Source organism: Mirounga leonina, unplaced genomic scaffold (assembly GCF_011800145.1).
Source record: "Mirounga leonina isolate KUSES-001 unplaced genomic scaffold, KU_Mleo_1.0 Mir_166, whole genome shotgun sequence".
In the NCBI taxonomy this organism is placed as follows: Eukaryota; Metazoa; Chordata; class Mammalia; order Carnivora; family Phocidae; genus Mirounga; species Mirounga leonina.
This window is the reverse complement of record NW_023270418.1, coordinates 14504883-14528753: the sequence shown is the minus strand read 5'-3', so window position 1 is coordinate 14528753 and position 23871 is coordinate 14504883. Positions and strand designations below refer to the sequence as shown.

General features: G+C 45.6%; 1 protein-coding gene across 4 annotated transcripts in view; it reads left to right on the top strand.

Moving 5' to 3' along the window:
• PAMR1 (peptidase domain containing associated with muscle regeneration 1) overlaps positions 1–23871 on the top strand; it is a 109065-nt gene that overhangs the window by 63821 nt on the left and 21373 nt on the right. For all 4 annotated transcript variants that reach the window (XM_035012572.1, XM_035012569.1, XM_035012571.1 and 1 more), the window contains 3 exons: positions 9738–9852; positions 14012–14229; positions 16657–16764. In XM_035012572.1, the coding sequence (XP_034868463.1) occupies positions 9738–9852; positions 14012–14229; positions 16657–16764 (441 nt within the window). The remainder of the gene's footprint in view (positions 1–9737; positions 9853–14011; positions 14230–16656; positions 16765–23871) is intronic.

Sequence of the window (23871 nt, the reverse complement as noted above, 5' to 3'; positions counted from 1 at the left end):
CCATCTCAAAAGGACAACTGTTTATTTTCCTTTATCATGGGTCTGTGGGTTGGTTGGGGTTCAGCTGATTTCAGCTGGGTTAGCCTGTGTTGCACTCCAGCTTCAGGGCTTAGCCCAAAGAAGAGCAACTCCTTGGGACATATTCTTCTCAGGGGGGGTTGCAAAAACACTAGGGGCAAGCCAAACACACAGGCACATTTAAGGCCTCTGCTCACATCATATCGACGAACTGGCCGAGCCCCAGATCAGTCAAGTAGGGAAGTATACCCCATCCCAAGGAGGAGGGGGACAGGGCATTGAAAGGGAAGAATATTCGCCTGTAGGAGAGTGCTAAAGCAAGTAGTAACAAGACAGAGGATAGCAGTCGCCCAGGGAAATCTTGTACATGTGCCTTTCCCAGTAACACCCATTGGTTGAGTCTTGGGTTTGGCCTCTGGGTAAAAGTTGGCTGTATATGGAGTCTGACTGGTTGGATAGAGATGGTGTCCATATCTAGAATCAAGGTTTTCTTGAGGATAGCAGAACTGGCTCAAGGCAACTGGTCATTGTCCCTAGGAAAGAGAGCAGAGAGCATTATTCCTTTTTCTACCCATCCATTCAAAACATATTTCTTGAATGATGCTCCTAGGTGCTGGACGTACAATGATGGGCAAGACAGACGTGGTCCCTGCAATTCTGGAGCTTGCAATTTAGAGAGGAGAGACCAAAAAAAAAAAAAAAAAAAAATTGGAATGTGGTCAGTGCTATGAAACAAACAGAATAATTGTCAGATTCCTCTCTCATTCTGTGTTGGTTCGGTTACGCTTGTTCAGTTTCACTATGCTTGTTCTGAAAGCCTCTTTGCACACACTGTGTGTTATTTGATCCCAGCCATAAGCATTTATGGGGCATTTCTTATGGGTTGGTCATCAGGGAGAACAATGAGCCCTCACCGAGTTTACAGTCCATCTGTGGAAACAGGGCTGGACCATACGAAGACATCAATCAGTATGATGGGATTAGGTTCTGATCACCTGCACCTCATATTGGCATTGAATAAATGTGAGGGGAAATCAAAGGAGGAAGTAATTCATTTCCCCGTTTGTTGAATGCCTGCCTGAGGCTGCACCCTGTGCCGCCTGCCTCTGTTAATAGGATGCTGAACACTTGGCGGCCTGTTCCCGGCTGAGGCAGTGCAAGCTTTTAGCCGGTAGATGGCACTCAAGTGATCCTTTCTGGCTATTTAATCCTGAAGGACGGCTTCCTGCTGAGTAGCATCTGTCGAGCCCTGGCATTTTTTCTTGGGTGCCATATAGAACCTGGGAAGCAGAAGCGACAGGCAAATGCCAGAGAGGATCAGACTATTTTATATTTAATTATAGAGCTTTCAGTACTGAGCAAATATTAGAGCCCCTGTATTTGCTCACTGTCCTTGACAAATCTTTGTGATAATTAGCATTAGCCTAACTTACGACAGTCTTAGAACCCCTTGTGTGATTGATTCATTTTTAACCATTGGCAGGTTGTATTACCCAAGATAAGAGGAGAAGGGCCGGAGGTCACTGAGCCCAGGAGAGGACTTTATTCACGTCCTCTTGCCCAAGGAAGATTGGTTTAGTAAGTTCAGAATATCCAGGCTTCGGAAAGGAGCTGATTCTTTCTTCCTTCCCCCAACTTTTTATTTTGAAAAATGTTATATTTACAAAGATTTGAAAGAACAGTACATTCATAGGCACTTCACCTGGATCCACCAATAATCATTTTCTCACATCTGACTTTCTCTCTCTTTTATGGCACTATGAACTCATGAATTTAAATTTTTTTTCTACATTTTGTAATGTTATCATCATTTTTCTTTTTGATGCTCAAATGGTCCCAGAATTACCCTTCAAGCCAGCTCTACAGCATCATTCTTTAGGCAATTGCTTGCTTTCCCTCTGCTCCCCTCCCCCTGAAATGTTTCAAGTTCACCTTGATTGTGTCCAGGTCCTAGAACCAGCCATTTCTCTATGAATCCTGGTTCCTTTTGTGCGGAATAGTATTTAGGAACTGGGATCTGGATGCTGGCTATGAGAGGCACTGATATTTAAAGTCAAAATCAAGGCTTCTTCCCAAAGCTTCATAAATGGAAAGTTGATGTCTTAAGTGGAACCAGTCCACTGAGCTTCAGAGTGGAGCTTATTCAACGTGGCCCTCAGGCTGTGTTTTAGCCACCAAAATGAGATGAGCAATGAGAGGGCCTAAGAGATACCCAGGATGCCACACTTCCAGCTCACATTTCAGTGACCCAGACTTAGAGACTATGGAGAATTTAGGGGTTGGAAGGTTAGCAAGTCAACCCAGATGAGAGAGGATTTATGGGGAGAAATTATAGACCTTTAATATATTTTATCTTCTTAGCCATATTTTGGATAGAGCAGAGGGGCTGGCCATGAGCCATACCTAAAAATGTGGGGCTAGAATATCAGAGAGGATTGTGTAGGCTGGTCCTTGAGCCATAATGGGGAATGATCAAGAGCAAATTTTAAAGAGAGAGAGATAAGAGCGAAAGGCCCACAAAGCTGTGTGTTACTGATGTATGGAGCTGTCTTCCTAGGGAACCATAGAATCATCTGGGAGGAGTCACTGAAAACTGGCTCATCTTGTCCTGGACTTATGTGTCCTGACACTTCCAGGAAAGGAACGAGGCCCATGTGGATCCAAATTGGGGACTATTATATGGTGGTTAACTGCTGGGTTTGGAACCAGTAGGATCTGGATTTGAATCTCTTATTCCCTCTGTGACTTTGGGCAAAGTTACTCAATCTTTATAAATCTCAGTTTCCTCATTTACAGAATGGGATAATAATGGTGGTCCTCTGTGGATCTTTGTGAGGGTTAAATGAAGCACGGTCTGTAAATCCCTTAATATGGAGCCTGGTTCATAGTAAATGCTCAATAAATGGTGGCCACTATTCTTATTACTACTAACTCAGAGCCATGAAGTGAGCTCTTCCTTTTCTTTTTCTTCTTTGAGAAGAAAATCAATGTAGGGCCAGAGAGGAAAAATAATAAAGTAGAATTCCCTAGGGACAAGATAGTATATACTGGACATGGGGAGGTAATCTTCCCAGAACAAGGATTGTATGGTAAATAACATTTTACATTTCATATAAAATTATATGAAAATTATATACATTATATATATACGTATTATATGTATTTATATATATATAAAATAGTTTATATAGCTGAAGCTCTGACTGCAGGGAATTCATGTCTGAGCCTTTGCAGAGGATTTAATGTTGTCAAAGAACTCCTTAATCATTGCTCAGTTCCTGGCTAAGGTGTAGGAGAACATGAAAAAGACCTTCCTAGCTGCTCAAACAGCAAGAAATCACTTGACAAACCAAGGAAAATTCAGTTTTCTTTAAACCATCAAGTATCTGTGAACACAAAATCTAAAAAAATCTAAACTCCAGAGGAGTAAGTTCTTCCTGTGTAGTGATCCAGGAGGCTTCACACCAGGGGCCAGCTATGAGGCTGGGGGCAGGGCAGTGAAGGGCGGGATCAACCAGAGAAGGAGGCAGGGCTAGCCAGGCTTGTGATCATCTGTGGGTGGCTGGCTGAACTTACATCTGAAGGAGACCCCAGAGTAAAGACATTCCTTTCTACCAAGCATTCCCTTCAATAAGTTTGTGCTGAGCAAGCAGAGACTAGGGCAAGGCTGGAAAGCAGAAGATCTTGGGATGTTGTCATTTTGCAGCTTCAAAAACTTGGTGATTTCAAAGCCTCTAAAACTCACCGTTTCCCAGTCGTACAATTATGGAGGCATAGGAAGTTGGGTGGGGATTTCAGAGATTGTTGAAAATCAAAGATGGATTTTGTTAGGTTTCTGATACTTGAATTTCAAGACCCCTCTAGAGGAATCAGCTTCGGTCTTGCTTCATCCTAGGTTAATTTCTGATTGGATCTAAATGATCAGTCCTCATCCTCCCCGCCTAATGGAGGAAAGGATATTACCAATCAAAAGAGAAAAATATATTTTCTGTTGTGAAGAAGCAAGAGAATATAATCTCCAGTCAAGAGAAAAAATCAATCAGAAGAGATAACCATGCATGATCAAATATTGGAATTTTCAGACGAGGAATTTTTTAAAAAACTTTAAAATAGGGCTCAGTTGGTACGGCATGTAACCCTTGATCTTAGGGTCATGAGTTTGAGCCCCATGTTGGGTGTAGAGCTTACTTAAAAAAATAAAATAACTAAAATAAATATACTAAAGGTTCTATAGGAAAAGGTATAATGGAAGAAGAGATGAGAAATTTCAGGATAGATTTGGAAAGTATTAAAAAGAACCAAATGGAAATTCCAGAACTGAAAACTATACTATCTGAGATCTTAAGATATTCATTGGAGGGGATTCACAGCCTATTGGTCACAATGGAAGAAAGGATTAGGGAACTTAAACACAGATTTAATAGAAATCAACCAAACTGAAGCTCAGGGAAAAAGGACTGAAATCCTTTTTTATGAAGAAATCAGAATGCTCTGTGCTACCCAAGCCCCTTTTGAGTTGCATTGGCTCCATTATCTCTCTGCTGTTTTTGCGAAGATTCTGATGACTTTGGGGAGGACAGATTTTCTGCAGCAAAGTGGTAGATGCTGTTTCTTGCTGGCCAGTTATTTCACCTGAGTGGACAGACCACTTGAGACAAAGAGGAGGGGCTTTAAAAATGGTTTGACTGAGCAGGGAGATGTTTGATTTTATCTGGCATAGTCATTCAGTTAACAATTAACTGAACACCTGCTCCATGCCTGTAAAGGGATGAATAAGACAGACAAGGTCTCTGCTCTCACATCATGGGGGAGGCAAACAATTAAAAAAACAATCACTGTCAAGTATCAAATTAATTGGGATTATAGGCCATATCATAGGGTGAGCCATGGAATTATTCCTGGACATGTGACTGTTCCAGGTTAAGACCTGAGCCCCTGATAAAAGCCATCTCTTAGCACTTATAATGAACCAGGCATTGTTCTAAGTGCCTTCACATACTGTCCTAGGAGCCGTGGAGCAGCAGGTCAGAACATGGGATGTCTGCCATGAGTCTTGTACCAAAATAGTGTCTCAGATCCAGACAAGACTCAAGAGAAATAACACCATTAGTTACCATTTATTGAGCATTTTATGTATCTGGTACTGTGCTAGTTGCTTTACATAAATATCTCATTTAATCCTTACAAGAAAAAAGAAAACAGCAACATGGTGGAAGGTACTAGTATTATTCTCATTTCCAGTGAGGAAGCCTGGGTCTAGAGAATCTGGAGAACTTGTCTGGGGTCACACAGCTAGTAAAAGGCTGAATGGCAGTGTGGACCCAGCCTGGCTTCACGAACTGCCCCTTAATCATTATGAGTCTTGCTTCCAAGTCATCTCTGAAGGAGGGAAGGAAATGCAAATGTCTCTGTGTCTGAATGCTTGCTTTCTTTAGTCCTTCCCCCTCAACACCCCTAAGAGGAAAGTTTAAAAAAAAAACAAAACCCAACCACGTCTCTAAAGTGTGTTGTGTCTGTCTCTTGCTCTTCCCTCCCCATCCCCCATGCTGGAGATAGCGAGACTTTTGTCTGAATGCTGGGGTGTTCATTTTTGTTGGGAACCTTCCAGCTCTCTTGCCAGTTTAGAAATTAATGGAGATTTCCCTTCGGCTCTGCAGAAGCAGGGTCTGTCTAGCTGCCTCTCCTATGTTGGCTTGTAGCAACAGAGAAGGGTCGGGGGGTGGTAGGGCTGGAGATGAGTCCAGGATTTGAGAGCCCAGGGGAGAGTCTGGCTTCCCTGGCAAAACCCCCTACACACATATACACACACACACCCCACTTCCCCCGCAGCAAGACATTGTCAGGGAATCTGAGCACGTTTCTGGGCCCATTGCCTGCTCTGGTCTTTCAGACTCAGGACCACCTGCTTGGTTGGCCACCAGTACTTCCTTGGCGGGGACACTCATCTGTGTTCACTGTTCTGTCCTAGACAGAGAGGTGCACTTAGTCTGCCCTGCACCCGGACCCGCCAGCTCCCCGAGAAGAGACAAGAGTGGACAGGGAGCTGAAGGAGCCCCTTGACGTGGGAAGGGAGTAGGGCTCCTTCCTTCTCTTCCTGGTGCCTTATACCCTTCCCCCAAGCACATTTCTGAGAAGTGGCCTCTTTGTGTCTGGTTGGTTGGAACTTGTCCACCATCTTGGGGCCAATTCTTCCCTTCCCCACCTAGAGTGAGAAGGAAAACATCGTGAAGAACTGAGCTGTGGCATGTGATTTGGAATCCTGGCTACTTCTGAAGGACAGCCCCGGAACAAGGGGTCTAGCATCTCACATGGCCAGGGGCCAGCACCTGGATGGGAATGGTGGCCCTAACCTCTCCAGAGGCCGCATGAGATCCTGGGTCTGGCTAAAGCCTGAATGGTCCTGCCAAGGGGACCTGACAGGGATGGGCACCAGTTCCCCCAGGACATGAGGAGAGGTCCAGTTTCCCTACTGTCTGAGACCAGTTTCCATTTGCAGGGAAGCAGACTGGCAGCATTTGCTGCTGGTTCTAACTTGGGGTCCCTGCAGGAGGTTTGCAGTGGGAGCTGGGATTTAACACCTTGCAGGCTGGGAAGCTGCCAGTCCCCAAAGGGTGGAGGCTGTGCAGGAAGATTTCTTTTTTTGTCTCTCACACCCAAAGATCACTTCCGTAGCCAGCAGATGGGTGGATGAGGGCGATGGCGTGTGAGGTGTGCAGGAAGAAGGAACGTGCATTTCAGAAAATGGGACCGGGATGGGGAAGGCGGGGAGATTCAATGTGTCTCTCCGGTGGGGTGGAAGAATCCTACTGCTTCAAAATGGTATGGGACAGGGCTGGATCAGTAAGCCCCCAAGACAGTTGAGTGTACCAGCCAAGACCCAGCATTGGTACTGGACAGATCCAAGTTCAAATCCCTGCTCTGCCATCAACCAGCAAGAGTTAACATTTACTGATGTCTCTGCTAAGGGCTTTCCACCCATAATCTGATTCAGGCCTCACAAAATCATATGAAGTAGGTGTCAGCTTTATTCCCATTTGACTCAGGTTTCCTGTGGTTCCGAGAGAGGAAGTAACTTGCCCAAAGCACACAGCCGGTGAAGATAAAGCTGAGTCTCAAACCAAGGGCAGTGGGGCTCTGAAGTCTCCATTCCTTTTTTTTTTTTTTTTTTTAAGATTTTATTTATTTATTTGACAGAGAGAGACACAGTGTGAGAGGGAACACAAGCAGGGGGAGTGGGAGAGGGAGAAGCAGGCTTCTGCTGAACAGGGAGCCTGATGTGGGGCTCGATCCCAGGACCCTGGGATCATGACCTGAGCCAAAGGCAGGACGCTTAATGACTGAGCCACCCAGGCACCCCTGAAGTCTCCATTCTTAACCAGTGCTTTACAGCTAAAACAGTCACTTACAGTCTTGACCTCCTGGCCATCTGGCCTTGAGGAAGTCACTAAATTCTTACAATCCTTAGTGTTCCATCTCTGGGAAATGGGGAGATGAATGTTGTTCTCCGAGTTTTCTCATGAGCATTAAATGAGAGGACGTTTGTAAATCTTTCAGCCAGTGCCTGGCCTGGCTGATAATATCATCATTCATTCATTCAACAGCTATTTACTGAGCACCTGCTACATGCCAGGTTCCATTCTAGGTGTACAAGCTAAAAAAGGTCCCAGCTCCTCTAAAGAGAGTAAGCAAATAAGCTAGATAATTTCAATTAGTGATATGTGTTATGGAGAAAAGAAAAAATAGAGTGAGGACAGTTACTACAGAGACACAAAGGTCCACTGTAGCTGGGTGGTCAAGGGAGGCCTCTTTGAAGAAAGGGCAGTTGAACTTAATTCCCAAAGAAAGGAGATGTGGAAGAAGTCAAACCTTCCAGGCTAAGGGAACAGCAAGGGTAAGGCCCTGAGTTGGGAACGGAAAGGAGGCCGGTGTGGCTGGGGCTGTGTGAGGAGGCAGATGAGTGGGGGTGGGCCTGGGCCCTCAGTGAGGCAGAGCCATGGACGTTATAGGAAGGTGTTTGCGTAGTGGGAAGCCTTTGGAGGGTTGAATCGAGAGAGTAATGTGATCTGATTTATTTATTTAAGAGGTGGCTTTGGCTGCTGTGTGGAGAATCAAATACTGGGGAAATGGATTGCAGAGAGGGATGGCAGAGCGAGGCCAAGCAAGACAAGAAACCCCGGTGGAAAGTGGTGGATGGTGCTTCCCATTGGCAGACCAGGACAGCAGCAATAAAAATCCAAATGAAGAGAGGACTTGCGCAACCAACCCACCAGTGGTTTCCACAAAAGTAACAAGCCTCAGACCTCACAGCTTGTCAAAAGCGGAGTTTGAGCTCTTTTACTAACGTTGTAGAAAGATCACCACCATCATCCGGCTATGGGGCAGTAGCAACTGATGTTAATACTTTTCTTTTAAACAATGAGAATTTATACTTTTGGGGGGTTACTGACTATAACTACATATCTAAACTTTATGAGGTCAAACTGGATTTCTGTACAGACCTCTGTACAGAGGTCAAACTGGATTTCTGTAAACTTTTTCTGTGGAGGAGCAGATAGTAAATATTTTCGTGGGCCCTGCTGTCTCCTGTCAGAACCGTTCAACTCTGCCTCTGTAGCTGGAAAGCAACCATAGAAAAGGCATTAAGAATGGGCATGGCTCTGTTCCAATAAAACTTTATGCACAAAAACAGGCAGTGAGCCACATTCAGCCAAAGGATTATAGTTTGGCAGTTCTGGTAGGAGATATCATTTATTTATATGACCCAGATAATTTTTTTTCTTTAAAACCAATTTGAGACATTTCCCCCCAAACCCTTTTGTAAAACTAGGATGCATTTTACACACCTGTGCTTATCTTAACACTAGGAAATACGATGTAAGTTAATGATGACTCAGTCCAGTGGTTTTCTTGACAATTCTTTGGAGGTAACTCGGGGAAACCAAGGTGATAGCAAGGGAAGAGGGCTTTGGACCCCCACACCTCAAGCAGGAGAACTTCTTGGGTGCATGTTTTTTTGATTGGTGGCATTCAAAAGAATTTGTTTGGAAAAAAGGGGTTGGGAGCTAGGGAAAAAAACCCCCAGAAAACCAGTAATCCAGTCCAAATGGTTGGAGATCATTTCCCTTTTTGGTGTCATGCATCAGGGACACATTTATTACATAATTACATATAGAACAAATTGACACAAATTTTCTAACTGGATGGAAAGGGGTCAGGAAAGAGTTGCTTTGGGGTCATATTTGTGGGGTAGAGGACCTTTAGGGCACACAGACCAGGGGTCTTATGCAGTTTGAGGCTTCAGACAAAGACCGCAGTGTCTACTTCCAAAGCCTTTTAGGGCGGAGTCAGCAGGTTGGCATATGGCAGTCTTGGAGAGGCAGGATGATAGAGTGGCTTGGACTTTCAATTCAGACACAGGTTTGAATCTCTGCTCCGTTGTCACTTAGTGGCTAGACAAGCTATTTCTTTAACTCTCTTGTTATGCATTTTCCCAGCTGGAAAACTGGAATGATATTACTTCCCTTTTTTTTCAAGCTGTTGGGAGGATTAAGTGAATTAACCTATGCAAATTGCCTAGCATATTGTCAGGTGCTTGAGAAAGTAATTTCCTTCTCCACTCTGTTCTCAGGGGTGTGGGTTGAGTTCAAAGGCTCTTTGAGACCTTCTACCATCTCTTTCCTTTTGACTCCCATTTCCATGCCCCAATCTTCTCTTCCCAGGATGTGGCCAGGTTCTGCGAGCCTCCAAGGGTCAGATTTTGTTGGAGAGCTACCCTCTAAATGCTCATTGTGAATGGACCATTCATGCCAAGCCTGGGTTCATCATCCAGCTAAGGTAAGGGCCTTGGGTCAGAATTAGAGAGTTTGGGGTTATAAGAAAACACAGTAAGAGGACTGAGGGCCCTGGATCCTAGTGACCACAGGCTAACCATCAGCAGTTTATTCTTAAAAGCAGGTAATGTGGAGTGCCTGGGTGGTACGGTTGGTGAAAGTGTCTAACTTTTGGTTTTGGCTCAGGTCCGATCTCAGGGTCATGAGATAGAGCCCTGCCGTTGGGCTCCCTGCTTGGCACAGAGTCTCCTTGAGTTTCTCTCTCTCCCTCTCTCTGTGCCCCTCCCCTGCATGTGCTCGTGCACTCACGGATTTGTGCTCTCTCTCTCTCTCTCAAATAAATGGATATATCTTTAAAAAAAAAAAAAAGCAGGAAATGTACACTGAGCCCCCCCTTTTTTTTGACCTCTTGGCGATTCCATGGGAAAACTATAGCCAATTATATATTTGTCATTCACTGCCCTACAATGGAGGGGAGGGTGGGCTTAGGTAATTTTGACTCAAGGTTAATACCAACAAAGCAAAATACTGATAGCAATCTATCCACCCACAAATCTTTACCAAGTCTTCCTATTCACCCAGTGACTGGGTTCTACAGGAGGAAAGGGAAGAAATAAAAGGCACAGATCCAATCTTCAAGGAATTTATACTGCAGATTGGGGTGTGTGCTCATCAGCTCCTTTCACTAATGTTCTCAGAAAACAACTACCACCCCATAACAAATAAACCAATTTTCTCCCTGGTGTGGAAGATAAGCCATTTCTTCTTATGGAGCTTTGAGGTCCTCACAAATATTTAATTTATGTCATAGTACAAAGAACAGACCCAGTTTTATTGTAACTCTCGATAAACAACACAAGAGAGTCCTGTTCTGTGAGAACTGTTCACTGCTGCATCTTCGTGCCAGGAACAGCCGAAATGTCATCATGCTGAGATGTTTGATGGTGCAGTACACACCATAGGAGCTTGATAGATATTTGTTGCATGAATAAATGTTGAAAGAACTTCTCCTTGCCTCCAGTATATCTCCTCTCTCCTGGCAAATACCTCTCCTTTTCCTCTCTAGGGAAGCGGTGTGGCCCACTCACCTCTGGGATTTCTAGGGACATTGTCCACTTAGTTCTTTCCTTTCTGCCCAATAAGCAGGTTGGCAGTGATGGAAATCTCTAATCTTCGAGGGCACAGGTTTTCAATAAGTATTTTCTGGATGGATTAATGGAGGTTTCCACATTCCAGTTGGCTCCTCAGATGGCTCTCTGTCCTCTAGGAGGGGCAACATATAGCACTCTGCCTTGGAAGGATCCAGTAAAACAGGTCCCCTTCTCACTTCTCCTCACAAAAGCTGGCCCTCAGTGGCTGATTTCCTCATTCCTTGAGGATCTGGGGTTGGGAGTGAGGCTCATTAATTGGACTTTTCTAGAAGGAGGTTAACATAAGGAACACCTGATGGGCCACACCATTCTGCTTAAGGGGCTTCAGGTGGTGTCTGCCAGGGATGATAAGGGCAGGTGTTAAATGCCACATATTATTTCAGCACCTTAGGGACCAGACCAGTGGTCCCCTTAGGGGCTTCTGAGGAGCTTTTCCAAGATCCAGGATGCAAAGGAAATCTCTCCCAAAACAAAAATCCAAAATGGTGGAGTGATTGGACAAGCACAACACATGCCTAGGAGAGGCCCCTAGGGAGGCTTGGAAATATATAGATTTCTTTTCCTCCAGTCAAACCAGGACCTGCTGGCCGGTTATAATAATAATAACAACAACAGAAACACTAATGCACATGTACAATGTTCAGACCAAAATGTGAGTGGTCATTCCTGGTGCCCCCCCTTCTATCTTTCCATCTCCCACAAAATCTATCTTCTTACGTGTAAAATAATCTCAAGTGCATCCACTTCTGACTCTGATGCCACTACTCTCCTTTTACCACCATCATCTCTCACCTTGATTCTCTCATGGCCTCCTAACTGGATTCCATGTTTCCACTCTTGCCAGTTCTGCTGTCTTCTCTCCTCTGTGACAAGAGTGATCCTTTAAAATCCTAAATCCAGTCATAATTCTGTTGTTGAAACCTTCTGCTCATTCCTATCAGGCTTGGAATAAAATCTAGACCCCCTCACCATGCAGGATCTGGCTCCTGCTTTCCTGGCTGACCTCAGTTCATACCACTCTCCCCTTTACACTCCATTTTGCAGCATCCCTGATCTTCTTTCAGGTCTTCAAATACGCCAAACTCATTCCTGCTTCAGGGCCTTTGCACTTACAGAGCCCCCTGCCTGGACCTCTCTTCCTCATGACCTTCACATGGCTGGCTCTATTTTATCATGTAAGTGTCTGCCCAGATATCAAGTCCACAGAGAGGTCTTCCTTGACCACGTTGTATAAAAACCTTATCCTCCCCAGTCATTTTTTATGCTCTTATCTGGTTTATTTTCTTCACAGCACTTAATACTCTATGAAATTACCTTGTCTTCTGGTTTCCTTGCTTATTGTTCATCCCCCAGATCAGAACTCCTTCCTGTTAGGGCTGGCACTACTTGGGTGGATCGGGTTGGGTCACTGCTGTGCTTTCAGCACCTAGAACAGCGCCCACCACAGAGCAGGCCTGCCGTGGATCTATGTTAAGTACATGTACAAACGAAGGTATGGATATAAATACAACTTGCAATATCTCATATTTTGGTTTCAGAAGAAAACTGTGGTCTCTGTTGGGTGGTGGCCTTGTCCCCGCTCCTCCCTTTTCAGACAGAGATACTAACATCCAGAGAAAGGATGGATCTGCCAGAGCCCAGAGTGAGCTAACAGTGGCATCTGGATGAGAAGTCAGGTCCTTAGATGTTAGACCACATTTCACGAAGCATGATTAATGCGACTTATACTCCCTTACAAAAGGTTTTGTGATAAATGTTTTGTAAAATGCTAGTTAAAAGGTTTCTTTTTAGGAAGACCCTTAAGTGTATTCAAAATATATTGATTGTCACTATGGTCTAGTGTTTAATCCTGGCACTTGAACTTTTTACCCAAAGTGGTAGAAATAGGCCCTTGTCCCAGCATTTCAGGTGGCAGTTGTGAGCTCTTCTGCCTATTCCCTAATTCTTCTCCAAAACATGAGGGAGAAGATACAGATGTACATTCTGTGACCTTGACACCCAGGCATTCCCTTTGAAATTATCTGAAAAGTGGCTTTTCCTCTCTTTGTCTGGATGTGGCTGCCTCCTATCCTGTCCCTTGGAATTGGATGCTGGGGGTCATCTTCTGCTTTTTGGATCTGATGTATTCACGTATTTCCAAACCCAAGACCCTTCTAGGCAATCACAGATTTATCAGATCTCCCCTAGTTCTGAAATTCTGATACAGTGCTACCTTTTCTACTCTGTAGGGCAAGAATTAGTGCTACCCAGAAGATCATTGCCTTCTCATCCTTCCATCAAACAGAGGAATGTGCAGAGATTTTGTTCTTTTATTGAGTTTTGTAAGACATATGTCCTTTTTCCATCCTCCAGTTGTAAAATTTTACTGTTGTATCCATTCAGCCATCTATTCACCAGTATTTGCTTGGCATCTCTGTATGCCAGGCACTGTGTTAGGCCCTATGCAAACAATGGTGGAAGAAGACAGATGTTCTCTCCTACACTCAAGAAATTTACCTAGTGAAGGAGATAGGCATGTACACATGTGCCTGCAGACACATACACACACACCACACACACACACACTCTCTCTCTCTCTCTCTCACAAAATCAAGAAGATAAAGAAGATAAATTAAATTTATATACCCATTATGAAGAGAACAGGGGGTCTCCTTTAGAAAGAGTTGTCAAGGAAACCTCTTTGAGGAGAGAATATTTCAGGTGAGGCCCGAGGATAGGAAGGAGCCAGCCATGCCGCTTGGGTGGAAAGTGCCCCTGGAAGAGAGGCCAGCATGTGCAGAGATGCTCTGAACGAATAGGGACTCCCTCCGCCTGGGCATGCAAGTACACACGTACCCCTCGGCTAAAAGAAATTCTTCTGACCTCACATTGTCCAGGACCCTTTTTCTGTCAGATCAGACCAGTGGCACCGCTCTTCCGAGACCTGTTCATCATCTGGCCTTGAACTCGCTCAGGGATCGCACGAGGGTCCGGGGCCCACCTGTTGCCTGCTGTCCCCCTCTCTACCCATAGGTTCGTCATGCTGAGCCTGGAGTTCGACTACATGTGCCAGTATGACTATGTGGAGATCCGTGATGGGGACAGCAGCAGCGACCAGATCATCAAGCGCTTCTGCGGCAATGAGCGGCCAGCTCCCATCCGGAGCACGGGCTCTTCCCTCCATATCCTCTTCCATTCAGATAGCTCCAAGAATTTCGACGGCTTCCGTGCCATCTTTGAGGAGATCACAGGTAACGGCCACGGAGACAAATGTAGTATTTTATGGCTGCACTCCTGGCAGACCTCTCCGTTCTGTGCTCCTCCCCTTCTCCCTGCTCAGCCTGATTAAAACCCACTGAGCTGGGTTCTTGGAAGCAACCTGCACACTGAGAAGGAAGAAAGAGATGGCAAGGTATACTTCAGAAATGTTCACCAGGAGCGTAGCTATGATGGATGCCCTTGTACAGATGCCGGAGCAGAGGGAGGCCGAGCCCTTTGCCCAAGGTCACAAAGCCGTTGGTTCTACGGCTCACCTCCAGGGGGCCTCTGATGGTTAAGAGCATTAGCTTTGGAGCTCGGGCAGACGAAGCCGTGTGACCTGGGGTAAATTCTCCTACTTCTCTGGGCGTCAGTTTCCTAATCAGTGAATAAGGAAAAAAGCGTAGATCCTGCTCCACTAAGGAGGTTCTGGGAGATGAAACAGATGAACTTAGCACCGTGTCTGGTACATAGGACGCACTCAGTAGCTGCCCAACCGCAGGTGTGCCCTGGGCCTCCTTCTGGCATCTGCAAAATAGGCATTAAAAGTGTTTCACTCAGTGGTAAATGCCACTTACTTTGTGAGTAACTCTAAGCCTGACTTGAACTCCTGCCCTGTTCATATCGGGAAGTACGATGGGACCAAAATGAGCAAAATGCGCAATCCTAGGGAAGGACCCTCAGCTCTCACTGTTCTGAGATTGGACTGCATCCGGCTTTCCAAACCAAGCTCAGGCTTCAAGTTCTGTTTTTTTAAAAATACTCAAGTAAGCGTTGTAGTGAATTTTGATCGCTATGGCTTCCTATGGAAGGTATGATACAAAAGCCTCAGGAAAGGTGGTGGTGGCGGTGGGGGTGGGGGGTCATCCTTCTGCAGCCTTGTCCTTTCGGCAAGATTGGCACACACACTCCCCCCCCCCCCACCTGCCCTTCCCTTAGACTGTCTCACGGGAGCTCTCCGCAGTTACTGCTCATCTGTGTGCCCGCTCCCTTCCGAGGATGTGGGGGTCTGGGGGTTCTGGAGGCTGGGTTGCTGTGCTGTGGTGTGGTCAGCTTGTGGCTGGTCCTTGCCCTTGGGACTATAGGGCCAGCCAAGGCTGGGTAGGGTCACACTTGAGACAGGTGTGGGGGTCTTCTGGAAGTCAGCAGGGCTGGCTGTCAGGGAAGCCCGGGAGAAGCAGCAGTGGCTCACCAGCCCGTGACCCTGGGACTGGGGGAAGGACCAGGAGGGCCTCTTCCTCCTCGGAAGGGGGCTCCTTGACCCCCACCAGAGAACTCTGGGAAATGCTGGTCTGTGTTGTCAAGTAGATAGCAGCCTTCCAGTTCTCCGGTTTGTGTGCTTGTACTCAGGTTTTTTCCTCAGGCTAAGGTCAGCTCCTCCACATCTGCCCATCCAATCCCAGTCCTCAGGGTTTGTATCCCATTCATTGTCCTCTGCTAAACCTTTTCTCTTCGTCCAGTGGGTTGTGACTTTGCCCCCGCTGGAGCGTCTTAGGACACTTTCTGCTCTTTCCTAACACCAAATCTATTATGCTTCAGGCGATAGTCCTTGTATATTTTTTGTCCGAAAGCTCTGACTTGGTAAGCAGAATGTCCGACTCCGGTGCCTCACGCAGGACGAGCACTCAGTACGGGCTTGTGGACCTGGGCCAGGCGGTGTATTTCCATATCAGGGTAAATGAATGTGGGGTTAGTGGTTAGCACGCAGACCACTGTTTCCCAAAGTTGTTCTCTGTAGAAAAATAGTCTTCTGTAAAGACGCAGGCTCTGAGGTCAGATGAGCTTGGGAAAGGCCAGGCATTAATGTGCGTTCTGAGAAATATGCAGTGCAAATTATGACGTGGAACATTCTGAGAAGTTTTGCAGTAAAGAAATCTGGTTAATTATCATTTAATACGAGTAGCACTTCCCCACCACATTTAAGCCCACAACTCTTTCTTAGTTGAACACATCAACATCTCGAGGGACTAATGTTTACGGAATGCATGTTGGGAAATTCTCAAGTACATCTTCAACGGTGTCATGATGATCTTCCAGTTCATTTCCCTCCATACCCAGGATGCTTTCTTGAAAAAAGATGATCAAAAGTTCCCGGAGGCTGCCTCCCTCCCTTGGAGTCCCTATAGGAGGGGTAAAGGCATGCTTCTGCCCTAATCATGTGTTATACCTCTTTGTGTTGGCCTTAGGCTCTTCAGACCATAGGAGCATACTTATGGAGCCTTTGAAAATATCACATAACAACAGATATGTACCTGTTTTAGGCATTCTCAAACAATGGTTGCAGGAATCCAATAAAAAAAGTAAAAGTATTGCAAGAAGAAGACTTTAAGAGGCAAGCAAGACTCTGATCAAGGCTCCAGGCTTGAAGAGATTGCCTCACCATGCAGTGACACTGAGGGAAATTGCCTTTTCTCTTACAGCGTGTTCCTCTTCTCCCTGTTTCCATGATGGCACTTGCCTCCTTGACAAAACCGGATCTTACAAATGCGCCTGCCTGGCAGGCTACACTGGGCAGCGCTGTGAAAACTGTGAGTATGCCTCTGGAGTGGGAGTTAGGGTGTCTGTGGGGCTGGTGTGGAGAGGGCTCTGGGAACTTGTGAAGTCTGTTGTTCCTTGATGTTTAGGATGGTCTGTCCAGGGTGGCACGCAATATGGACAATCCCATCGAGTGGTTCTCAGGGCTGGGCAGCCTCTGAGTCAGGATATCTGGAACCACCCAGGTCTTCCCGTTGACATTTCCAGACCTCACCTGCTGCAAGTACCCCTCAAAAAGATAAGCCTTCGATGGCCTCAAATAATATCCAGAGCTCAAAAACATGGAAGAAGGGCCAACAGTAGAAAGCTGCCATCATAGAGCCTCCCGTGGCTCTCAGTCTGAACTCCCTGTCCGTGGTAAGATCTGAATTTTGGAGTTCTGCTCCAGGGTAGCATTCATAGACTCCAGGATGTTGTTGTATGGTCTGAAGCCTTTGGCACAGGGGAACTCAACACCGTGACCAGAAGTCATTTCTCAGGGGTCTCTGGTAACCAAGGCTTGTGTGTGACATGTGTCCTAACAGAAATTTGAGACCGGAAACAGGTGTCATGAACTACAGCTATCAGCACGGAATGAGATGTACAGAAGAATGAGAAGATTCAGAATTTGGGGGAAAGGCAAAGGAGGACAGATAAGAGCCTAGGTAGGGTTTCTGCCCAGCAGATCCTGAGTGGCGAGTGTGGGTGCAGGTGATGTATTAGAACATGGTCCCAGAGAAGCTGGCAAGGGAGTGGGGAAGCTGGGCTGGGAAGGCAGGGAAGCCAAGCAAAGGTGTGATTTCAGGCAAAATCCAGCCTCAATGGAATCTGGCATGTGAATTACATCTCTGGGTGGGTCCTGACTTTATAGCAAGGCAGCTGGGCTTTCATGGCCCCCCTGCAATCAGCCATTGGCCAGGGGCTGCCCTGGGCAAGTAGGAGAACATGGCTGATTTTCTATGCATGTGGGCCGAGTGGTTCCAGTAGCCCTTGAATAGTCAAAGAGATCTCAGGTGCAGGCCAATAGAAGCAAAACAATGTAGACTGGGGGATGGGGAAGGCAAGGGGCCCACAGAAGCGGTGAAAAGGCATCTGAGGGCAGATCACCAGCAGCATCTGCTACAACCACTTGTAACTATCAGGCGTAGGTACTTTGGGGTCATCCTATAACGAGCCCTGGTCTGATAGCATTCTATAAAGTTCGTCCATTCTTCAATCAATTTCATGAGTTTTCCTTGTAAACAAGGCAGACAGAAGCCATGGTGTCAACAGTGTGTCCTCGAGTGTGACACAGCATTCTGCTGAAAGCATCCCTTGCTTTGGGTTGGCACAGGTGACCGAAGCGTGGTTATGCTGGATGCTTAGAAAAAGATGTTCTGCTTCATGGTTCCCGTCTCGTTTGAACCTGCTGTATTGTGTGCAAGGCAGAGAAGAGAAATGCTGCTTTTCTTTGTTTTAAAAATGTGTGTATAGAGTGAATCTGGAATCTTAACAATGGCAAATCCTGAGCTTTACCTTTTAAATTCAGAGGGAGAAAAAAGAGGGGGGGGGGAGCTTAATTTCTTGATGAACTAACTAATTGCACAATAACTAGAGCTTTGAAAAACAAGGTGAAATTGGAGAGAAGTAAAATATCACCAAATAAGCCAAAATGCTTTAAGAAGCTGGGTCAAATCAGGGCAGGGGCAGGGATGGGGGTTCGGGGGGGAGAGAAATTGATCAAAAGTTGTGACTAGAATATTAATGAGTTGCTTACAAGCCAAACATGGACTTTTCAGCATTGTCATTCTATCTAGAAAACAAAGCAAAACAAAACAAATATATATAATGAAAAAGAATGTAAAATGTGTCATTATGAATTGATTCATAACTTGAGTCACGAACTGTCTCAAATCACTTCTGGTCTCAGAACACCAGCATAGAAGGACAAGAAAATTCTCTCTAGCCACTTTTTAAAACGTCATTCAAAACCCCCAATTTCCTCAGTATCTTGTTGTTGTAACTAGGTGAAAGTATTGGTGGTGGATATCTGATACATTATTTGTTGGCATTCGTGTGGGGGACCAAATGTTTTATTATTTTTTGTAAGATTTAGATTTGTTTTTTCTTCTAGGAAATTCAGCAGGAGTTCCAACTAACTCAATGAGGGAAGCATTACAAAAATTGGCTGTGACAGTTTACCTTGTAATTTCCGAACAAACCTTAGTGGTTTTCTAGAGTAGCCTATTAGCTAGAAAAACAAAAAGGGGGGGGGAGATTTACTTTATTGTTTTCCTCATGAGTATACCACTGAACTGGAAAAATATCCCTGGAGGAAATTGCTTCAAAATGAACAAGAAGCTCAAGTATTCTGGGATTCTGTAAACCTTGAAATGCCCAAATTGAACTAGGCGTTTGTTTTACAAAATCGCTTTAAAAGCACCAAATCAAATATGAATGAGAATTCCATCTTTTATTTAAGTTGCACCAAATCTGATGAGGGGAAACCACTTCATAGATACTGCTTTAGTGGTCTGTCCTCCCTAAATCTTTGTGGGAATGTGGAGGGATGTTTCTTTTAGCAGATAAAGGATTTGAAGCAGAGAGCACAAGGCACTGGTCTCCATCAACTTCAAAATTCGAGGCTAGAATTCCACAGTTCCCATATTATTCAGTTTCCCAGACACAGTTCTCGACAGATGAACAATTGATAAGCTCTGGTCATGTCATCGTGTCCTATTGTCCCATTGCCTAGTCCTCTCAAAGGACTTTCCTTCCCAGGTAAAATCTGCCTGTCACTCTTTTCCAAAGAGAATCCCGATTCCCTGTCTCTTGATTTAAGCTATTCTCATTCTTTTCTTGGTATATATTTAAGAATGTGAGTGGGACTGGAATAGAAATAGATTTTCTGCTTACTTACAGAAGAAAGATATACTTGTAAAAATAATCAAATTGTCCAGCAGTGTATCAAATAAAAAGAGAATATTATTTTCCCTGACCCATGCTGGTTCCCAGTGGAATCACTGTTACTGTGGTCCTTCTGGACTTTTTTCCTATGATGTGCAAACCTAAGTTGTTGATAAATCAGTATTTTTTTATTTTTTTAAATATTTATTTATTTGACAGAGAGACAGCGAGAGAGGGAAAACAAGCAGGGGGAGTGGGAGAGGGAGAAGCAGGCTTCCCGCTGAGCAGGGAGCCCTATGTGGGGCTCAATCCCAGGACTCCGGGATCATGACCTGAGCTGAAGGCAGATGCTTAACGACTAAGCCACCCAGGCACCCCGATAAATCACTATTTTAAACCAGTGATTCTCAGTTGAGGGTGATTTTGGCCCCCACTCCCGCCCTCAGGAGCCTTTGGAAACATCTGGAAACATTGTTAATTGTCCTAATTGCAGGGGGGAGGCTGTCAGTGGCATCTAGTGGGTGGAGGCCTGAGATGCTGCTCAACATTGTGCAGGGCACCAGGCAGACTCAGACCGAGAGTGATCTGGCCCAACTGTCAGCCATGCCCAAGTTGAGAAACCCTGTTTCAAACAAAAGTGGATTAAAGTATACATGCAATTTTTTAACTTGTGGTTTTCAGTGCCTGCATCATGGACGTTTTCCCCAGGCCAGCTCATGTTGGTTTACCTCATTAAAAACAAGTGATTTTCTTAGTATTCCCTTGTAGGGATGTATATACCATCATATATGTTCATCTAATCCCTTAAGATGGACTTGATACCATATACTTAATTTATTATTATAAAGAGGGCAGAGATGAATATCCTAACACCGATTTCTTTTTTTTTTTTTTTATTTGAGAGAGAGAGAATGAGAGACAGAGAGCATGAGAGGGAGGAGGGTCAGAGGGAGAAGCAGACTCCCCGCCGAGCAGGGAGCCCGATGCGGGACTCGATCCCGGGACTCCAGGATCATGACCTGAGCCGAAGGCAGTCGCTCAACCAACTGAGCCACCCAGGCGCCCCTAACACCGATTTCTTGATTCATATGTTAGAGGTACTTTCGTAAGAGAAATTCCTAGATGTTGAACTGTTAGTTCAAAGCATCCTAGATTTAAACTTTGGAGAGGTATTGCCAAAATGGTCCCCAAAATGTTTCACCAGTTTACAAGATGAGCCGTTATAATCACCAGTCCTCAAAATAAGTATCAGAACTCACATTTGAGAGACGAGGGTCTCTTCTTGTCAAATTGAAAATGGATTTATTTTCCATTTTCTGAGGAAAGGTCTGGCTCCCGGACTTCCTGGGGTAGCAAAGGAAGAGGAAGAAGCGACCCATACAGGCTGGGCTCTTTCCCCACGTCAAGAGGCTGAAGGTCCCCATGCAGTCTGTATTGCTGCTACCCCAGATCTCTCCTCCGGCTGTTTCCTAAGGAGGAGCAACTTTCCCCTGGTCCCAGGTGACCTCCTCTGAGAGCAAAACATGGGGAGCTCTGGGGTCAAGCTTGCCTCCTGCCAGCACCCTCAGTGGCCCCAACCTCCCTGGGCCACCGTGTAAGAAACCACGAGTTTCCCCCCCCCAACTTTTTTTTCCTCCTCTGAAGTTTCCTGTTTCTTTGTATGGGGCACAAGGACAAAATAAGTTCTTGAGTAAATGGTGGGAATCTTGTTTTGTACAAGTGGAGAGCAAGGGATTCATCGCCTCGCTCCAGTTTCCATGTTGCCTTTGTTTCCCTGGCCCAGTTATCGATGCCCGGGCTTTCCCCTGCATCCTAATGAAGGACGATGAAACGGGCTAAATCTTGGGGCACAATGCTCACACTGCGGGCTCTGACGCGCTTTGAACAAAACAAATCAGCTTCCACCAATTAAAGAACACTGGGGAATCCGGATTCGTTTGGGGTTTGGAGCACGAGAAGGTTTCCCACTAGCCTGTCCCAAGGACTGGGAAGAAAGAGCCCCAGATGAGAGGCACGCTTTATACTTTAGCTTCAAAGGGGCAACCGCATTTCTCATCAGAATAAGTGATTAGGCACTTTGGGGTTTTCATGGAAACAGTAACACTGATGCAGTGGGAATGTGCCAAGCCCGCCAGTGGGTCATGCTCACCTCTCCTGTCATAGACGGAAGATGCTGGGCTATGGTGGGCTGCGTGCAGATTGTCCCAAGACCTCTCAGGGGAGGGAGACATCGTAAACATGGAATTGTGGACTGGCTTTTACCCAGTTCCAAGGGCGGGGCTTAGCCTTAATTTATGGAAGACGGGGCCCCCTTTGTCCATAGTGAGATGGTACATCCTGGGGTGAAGAGCTTGGGCTCTCTGGGCACAAAGACCTTGGTTTGACTCTTAGCCTACCATTTACCAGCCGAATGACCTTGAGCAGCCCGTTTCACTCCAATGAGCCTCGGTTTCCCCATTTATAAAGTTCAGAAAAATAATACCACGTATTTCTCAGAGCGTTTGTGGGGAATGGAATGAAATAATCCACATAAGGCACTGAGTTGAATCATAGGAGCCATTTTTTTTTTTTTTAATTTTCTTATTTGAGCATAGTTGACACCCGATGTTACATTAGTTTCAGGCGTGCGACGTAGTGATTCAGTTTCTGTGTAGGCTATGGGAGGCTCACCCCACTGTAGCTGCCATCTGTCTCCGTACGAGGCTACTACAGTGTCATTGGCTGTATTCCCTGTGTTGTGCCTTTCATCCCTGTGACTTAGCCATTCCCTAACTGGAAGCCTGTGTCTCCCACTCCCCTTTGCCCATTTAGCCCATCCCCCACCTCCTTCCCTCTGGCCACCACCCGTTTGTTCTTTGTGTTTATAGGTCTGTTTCTGCTTTTTGGGTTTTTTTGTTTAGTCATTTGTTTTTTTTAGATTCCACATATGAGTGTATATACCGTGTGGTATTTGTCTTTCTCGGTCTTATTTCATTTCGCATAATACCCTCTTTTGCCTCCCCTGCTATGGCCATTTAAAAGTTTGGCAGAAAGTAGGGGATGTTCCAGATAAGGGGCTGGGAGAACAGCACCAGTTTCTACAAACTGGATGATTATGACACACCTGTCTTGGGGTTCCAGGGTTTAGGAGAATTCTCCCCTCAACTTTCTAAGTTTCCTCTGTGAACTGCTTTTTGCAAATCATTGCCGATACTAAGTATTGCTTACCGCTGCACTTAGGTACAGGCAGAAGGATCTGGTTTTAACAGGGCAAGTAGTCACTGCCAATGTCATTGTCATAGAGGAATCCTAAATCCCAGAAGACACCCACACTGGGCATGATGGATGGGGAGCCTTTGTAACCAGGGCAGCCCAGAAATGAGGCTGTGAGAAATGATGAATGGAGTAATGCCCGGGAGGAACTGGATTTGGAAGCTCCAGGGTAGGTTACCCAAGCATCATGTTAGGGGTCAGTCTCCCTTTTTCTCATGGGGTTTTTCAGAAGTCACTCGTTTAACATGGGGTAGGCTGTATGTCAGTCCCCGGGGGGTCATGTAGGAGACTGGTGCTCCAGACCATCACTTAGATGTTTTATTAGAGGGACATGGCAATAAAGAGAATGAGCAGTCTGGCTTGAGATGGCTTGAGCAGTAGAGGGATAATTCCATGGAAGAGTCCTGAGGAACCCATAGTTGGTACCCACACGTACTTGATAGCCCAGAGCCTTCAGAAATTGGAGGAGGCCCAAGAAGACCGTGAGCTAATGGACTGCTGCCTTCTCATACACCTCCTTACACCTGAGCCTCCCCTCTATTTCCCTTCCTGACATGGTAATGAATCTCTGACGTCCTTTTTGGTGTATTTAGAGGAATGCCATCCCCTTTAGATTAATACCTGAAAAGCAAAAACTATTACTGAACACAGGAAAAGCTGCCTTTATATAGTTATCAAGGTATTTGTTTGTTTGTTTTATAATTCATGGGAAACATTTCCTTTTCATTTGAATCATTCCTTGTTGGATGAACCTGAGTCTGTGTAGATGAAGTCACATTTTAGCATTAACCCTGATGGGCTCCATGGGCTTCTTAACCAAAGCATTGGCCTCTGGCCTCCTAACCAAAGCGTTGCTATACCCCATTCAGGGTCAGATGCTTGGTGGCTGGCATATTAGGGGTGCGTTTTGCGAGTCAGCAATCCTTTTCATTATGGACATCATTCCAGTAGATAATAAGAGGACAGGTGAGGGCACACGGTCA